Source organism: Podarcis gaigeae, assembly GCF_964106915.1.
Source record: "Podarcis gaigeae genome assembly, chromosome: 3".
Lineage (NCBI taxonomy): Eukaryota > Metazoa > Chordata > Lepidosauria > Squamata > Lacertidae > Podarcis > Podarcis gaigeae.
In genome coordinates, this window is record NC_139680.1 from 17,905,340 (window position 1) to 17,911,339 (window position 6,000).

General features: G+C 45.0%; 1 protein-coding gene across 6 annotated transcripts in view; it reads left to right on the top strand.

Moving 5' to 3' along the window:
- KCNS3 (potassium voltage-gated channel modifier subfamily S member 3) overlaps window positions 1-1,434 on the top strand; it is a 466,063-nt gene extending 464,629 nt beyond the window's left edge. For 4 of the 6 annotated variants that reach the window (XR_014561930.1, XR_014561931.1, XM_083730476.1 and 1 more), the window contains one exon: window positions 717-1,434. Coding sequence is in view for 2 of the 6 variants with exons in the window: in XM_083730476.1 (XP_083586602.1) it covers window positions 717-754 (38 nt within the window). In the remaining 4 variants the exon portion in view is untranslated. The remainder of the gene's footprint in view (window positions 1-716) is intronic. The other 2 variants (XR_014561928.1, XR_014561929.1) reach the window with 2 other exon arrangements.
- Window positions 1,435-6,000: the final 4,566 nt, after the last annotated feature.

Here is a 6,000-nt window from a genome sequence, read left to right on the forward strand (position 1 = left end):
CGATATATCGTCCAAAACCGTTTTGAGGTCCATATTGTGATGTCATTTTCATAATTTTGAACCTGACAATATATTGTGAATCATTGTGTGTGTGTGTGCACGCGTGTGCGTCCGCTATGCTATGCTATGCAAAAATCACAGTGTGGGGAAAACTCTGGAGCCAGCCAACACCTCGTGATGTTCAGCTGGTGATATATCACGATGTTGAAAACCAGATATCGCCCAGCCTTAGTGAGATCATCCATCGGTTATATAACCTTGCCCAGTGCCTAAAGGTTCTGAAAGTTCTGTTATAGCAGGATTGAGGAATCTCCACTTGGATTCCAACTCCAAGCAGCATGGTCCAACAATGGTGGTAGATGTAGTTTGACATCTGCAGCTTCCCCACCTGCAATAATACAGCTTGTCCACAGGAAAACAGCAGGGGAAGAATTCACGTGCAGCTTGAAAAGCACAGGCCTTTGGGGTAGGGCGTAAACAACTTTTGAATGTGGTGTGTGTGTGTTCTTTAAACAAAGAGGTGTGCTTTTGTTCTCCTATCTTCCGACACTGTTGGTGCTAACTTAATTCTCAGTACGAATAGATTAAAAGCCCCATCGCCATGCCAGTTTCCACGATTTCCAGGCACGTCGTGGAACCGGCCGTGTCTTGAGTTGCTTTTTGACGAAACCCGGGGCTCGGCATTAAAAGAAAATATGTTTGTCTCCTTCATATAGAGCGTGCATCTTTAGTCTCTTCGAAGACCCACCTGTGACGGGACCTGTAGTCTGCTGGTTACCCTCTGGCACTAAGCACAGCCAAATGAAATCCATGCACAGTGAAGAGAGACTTCAGCACCCAACTAATCAGAATGGTGAAAGGGAGCTCTCTTACACAGCACTAGGGGAGATAATCAGAAGCAGTAAGTGGCAAACACGAGGCCGTACGCTGACAGGATTTTGCTACAGCTTATTGTGCATTTGCTGCTACAGCTTCGCACCAGTCCCCCATCCCACTAAGAATAAGCCATACATGCCATTGATAGCCTCATTTTATACTTTCGGCCAGCAGGAGAGTTTCTGTAGAATCACCTAACCCCCATATGACCTAATAATGTCCATTTGTTTGTGTGTCCCTTCCCTCTCCCCTACATGAATTAACAAAGCATCGGTCCTCGGGGGGCTGCCTAACTCTGCCAAATGCTTCCTCTCATGATGATTGCCGCCATTTCCTCCCGCTGCCGAACGATGACGATAATAACCATGTATTGTGACTTATACTTGATACTGCTTGCTCTTCCTTTGCTTGTTCTTGTTAAGAAATGTCCATTTTAAAGAAGAAGAAGGAGAAGAAGGAGAAGAAAAACTTCCAATAGGCCAACTGGGCAAATATCCCGGTAAACTACTTCACGATAAGGCGGGCTACCTCAACACCAATAAAATTTTGTCATGACCACCAGTGTCCTTTTGTTAGTGTGTGTGTGCTTGTATACGCAGCAGCAATAGTTAAAACCAAACCCGCTTAAAAAACCCACACACAATCCAGTCTAATAACATCTCTCACTTCTCAGTCCTTGGTTCCTCAGCAGAACATTAACTTCAAGTGAAGTGCCAAGAGTTCAATACTTGGCTTCTCCAGGTAGGGTGGCCTAAAATCCTGGAGGCCTGCCACCCGTCAGTGTTGACAATAACTCAACAAGATGGACCAATGGTTTGACTCAGTATGAAATTGGTATGATGTTTCCCCAGCCGCTGACAGCACATTGCACCTCACTCCTGCCTGCCTGCCTGGGCTGGGCTGGTGGCGGTTGTGATGTACTGCCAGCTCAAATTGCCTCGATTAGCTGGAAGACAGGCGGTTTAAGGAAGGCCACTTCTTGGCTAATCAAGCAAAAAGCGAGGGGACAGCTTTCTTAAAGTGCCTGCGCCTCAGCAGAACAGTTTCTAATACAACAACAACAAATCCGTTTATTGTGAGGACCATGCCTGTGCACAAAAATCAACACTACAATAGTTAAAAATATTAAAATTCATTACATACTATGCCAATAAAACCTTCTTCCCACAAAATAGAAAAGGAGGGAAAACGAGCAACGAGTTAAACAGACGATGAAGGGGTCTTTACATTGTCGTCCATAAATCTTTCCCTGGCTTTCATGGCCTTCATCACAAAAACCGTTACCACATGGGTAATGCGTGGGTTTGCATCAACTAACAAAAATTTTACTCTATCTTCAGGACTGGTTATAGAGTTGGGTATAATTTGCAGCAATGCATCTCTAAAGCCCGAGTAAATGGGGCAATAGAGGAAGTAATGTATAAGATCCTCTTTAATTTTCATAGGGCAAGGACATAAACGATGGCAGAACAGTTTAACAAAGCTCCGGTACAGCTCCTGCTCATGGGAGCCTGAGTGGTAGGAGGCTTGTTCATCTCGGTGAACTGGGCAAGCCCCCATACCACTCTGGCTCCCGCGAGAAGGAGCGATATGGGAAGGGATGGGCAATTTCAGACCCATTGAGATATATCAGCACGTCACAATATTTCGTGGTTCCCGTGATCTGCCTTCTAATGTCGTTGGGACTTTCAAACTCTCCTAAATGGCATCCACGTTGCAGTGGGGTGAGGAGGAATTATTGAATATATGCGTGTAAACAAGACCGGAAGCCTACTTCCGCCTCAGCTGTCCCAGATTTGGCTTCTTATTCCAGCTCAGTGATGTGATTCCTCACATCGAGTCCTTGGCCATGTTCCCCCCTTCTCGGAACCAAAGCAAGAAAGGGAGAGCTGTAAACTGAAAGCTATACACTTCAGATTCACCCCCTTTTTGTGCATGCAAGCGATGAAACCCAAAAGCAATTTCTGCAGCAAAAAAAAAAAAAAAAAAAGGATGTCACAGGAAGCCCATTGACACTAGCATTTGAAATTGATGAAGACCCATTTGGTGAAGACCTCTATGTTGTGTAACATGGTGTGTCCAGTTTCTGTCAATTTTAGAAGGGAATTCAGAACATGAAAAGGGGAACAAGGACACAGGAGATCCATATCTTCAGGGTTGTCAGTTTAATAAGCATTGGCCTTGGCTGAGCCAGTTATATTATGTGTATAGCTGTGATAAATGTGAGTGATGGGTCTTTCAGGAAGTCTGACGCTCGATACCTGGCCATTTTTGTCTCATTTTTACCACTGGGTTGGTGAATTAAAGACAGGAGACACAATATGTCCGGGCCAGCCACAACTCCCACGATCCCTGACTGTTAGCCATGCTGGTTGAAGCTGATGGGAACTGGGAGTCCCCCAACTTCTGGAAAGAACTACATTGGCTGCCCCTGCAGAATGTCAATGCAGTATATTTTACCTGTCAACATGAAACTAAATTCTCTGGGATGTCTCAGGTAATAAAGTTTGATGTGCCTGCCCTTTATGTAGTCATTACAAAATCCCTGTTTGCCCATACTAATAGCATTCAATGTGTCTAATTTTATTGATTTCCACAGTGCAGTCCCATTGAACCCAACCCTCCTTCCCCGTGATCTCTTTTCATGCCATAGAAACTGCCAAGTATTGTATTTTATTGATTATTATTATTAATATCCCACCTTTTCTCCAAAGGATCTCGAGGTGGCGTGTATTCTTTTTCTGCCTGCCTGTTTTATCTTCACAACAAGGCTGGTCTAAGAGACTGCGACTGGTCTGAGGTCACCCAGTGAGCTTCTTGGATGTTTGGGCATTTGAATCTTGGGGAAGAATTCAGTGTTGCACAGTTAACCATCATTCCATCTGCTTGTTGGAATGATCTCCCACTCTCATGTACGCCGTTCTTGGGGTTCTCCCAATCTCCCACAAGAGCTGATTGTGGGGGCACCAGACGTTGGAGAATGGGAAGCCTAATAATAGTAATAGTAATAGTAGTAGTAGTAGTAGTAGTAGTAGTAGTAGTAGTAGTAATAATAAATTTATTATTTCTACCCCACCTGAAGGGAGGGCATTCCACAGGGTGGGTGCCACTACGGAGAAGGCCCTCTGCCTGTTTTCCTGTAACCTCACTTCTTGCAGTGAGGGAACCGCCAGAAGGCCCTTTGAGATGGACCTCAGTGTCCAGGCTGAACGATGGGGGTGGAGCATAGCTGCCAACTTTTCCCTTTTCTTGAAATGAATCCTATTCGAAATAAGGGAATTTCCCTTAAAAAAAGGAGGAAAGTTGACAGCTATGGGGTAGAGACACTCACATTGCACTAGCAAGACTTGTGGTGGCTCCAACTAGCACAGCTATTCAGTTTAATCTGGCCCCTGGTATCACAGGTCCTTTTTAAAAATTATTTTTTAATACAGCTTGAAAAACAAAGGAAAAATATACAGAAGTTAACATCAAATACCAAGCATTTTTTTAAACATAGGGAAAGGGAAAGAAGTATTTTGATTCTTTGTCAGCTTTATAAACTTACACAAAACTATTACTCCATAAAAGCCAACTCTTCTACTTTCCATTTTTTTCAGTCTTCAAACCCAGTTCCTAATCCAAATTTTAAATCAGAGATGGGCAACATTTTCCCCTCTAATTTCTGTCAGCTACCAGGGGTGTCTTACCCATAGAGGCTAGTGGTGCGGGGTGCCGGGGCGCCAAGCTCTGGAGGGCGCCATGGAAGAGGCAGAGGCTGGATGCGGCGCCCCTCCTGACATCAGCTTGCTGCCCTCACCTGCCTCTGCCATGCCGCACTGAAGCAGCACCGTGCCCAGAGCCTCTGTCTGCCATGGCCCCCATGGCACGAAGTGGCTGGCTGAGCCAGGAGGCGCCACGTCCAGGTCTCTTCACCGCCGGAGGAGCCACCCTCCAGCCACTGCCCGCCACCTCCAGCCCCGCCGGCAGTGCCATCCTCCCTAGAAAACTCTGGGAAACCAAAAGACCAGAAGCATTTCTGCTAGGTGTAGTGGGAAGAGAGATTAAAATAAAAGATTAGAATTTGTTTATGTATGCCACAGCCACCGCAAGAACTCAAGACAAGACTTACCAACCATCCAGGAGTGGCAGGTGAAGAGGACAGATTTTGTGGAACTTGCCAAATTGACAGGGAGGATCCGGGACCAAGAGGACCAGAGATACAAGAACAACTGGAGTAAATTTATTGAATATTTAAAGGAGAACTATAAAAGTTTAAAGACACTAGCAGGACTGGAATAATACCTTCAATGTAAAATAGAAGAGATATGAGAATAATATACGCGATAAGAATGTGATGTATATACCAGCTGCGGGGAGGGTGGGAAGTCCAGACTTGGCAGAGTCAAAGGGATTATATTGTGATAATAAGGATTGTTGGGAAAAGATTATATGAAGAAAATAATAAAAATTTATCTGGAAAAAAAACAAACTCTGGGAAACGGGGGAGCGCAGAGGGAGCTTTGTGCCACGGCGCCGGATATGCTTAAGATAAGGTTACCAGATTTTTTTCAATGAATCCAGGGACACTTTTCAACTTCAATGGATTTTGTATGGGGACTGATTTGTAAATCCGGGGACTGTCCCCGGGAAACAGGGATGTCTGGTAACCTTAGCTTAAGATGGCCCTGTCAGCTGCACTCAAAAGTGAGTAGGTCGCCTGCTTCCCCACTCTTTCTCTGACCCATTTTTCTCTGGGGCACTTTCCTTTCTCTCTCTTTTCTATGCCTCCTTTCCTCCCGCCCAGCAGGGACAGATCATTCCTGCTAGAGGTCTCAAACTGAGTACTTCTAGAAGGCTTTTGGAATTAGGATGAGGACCAGCTGCAGTTCAAATAGAAATGATCAAAGTCCCCAAGCCACATATACATCCACACCAACATGTCACCAAGATTGGGGCGATTTCCCCCATGGTATTTCGCAGCAGGAGGCTCACATTCCTTCCCCTTCTTATTCTTGATAATGATTAGAGTTTTTATTTTCGCATTAGTCTTGTAGCAGCATGGGTCATAAACAGCAGGCAAGCAACTTTTCTACGTGATAGATTATGAAACATGGCCATGGGTAAGTGTTGCATGACCAGCTA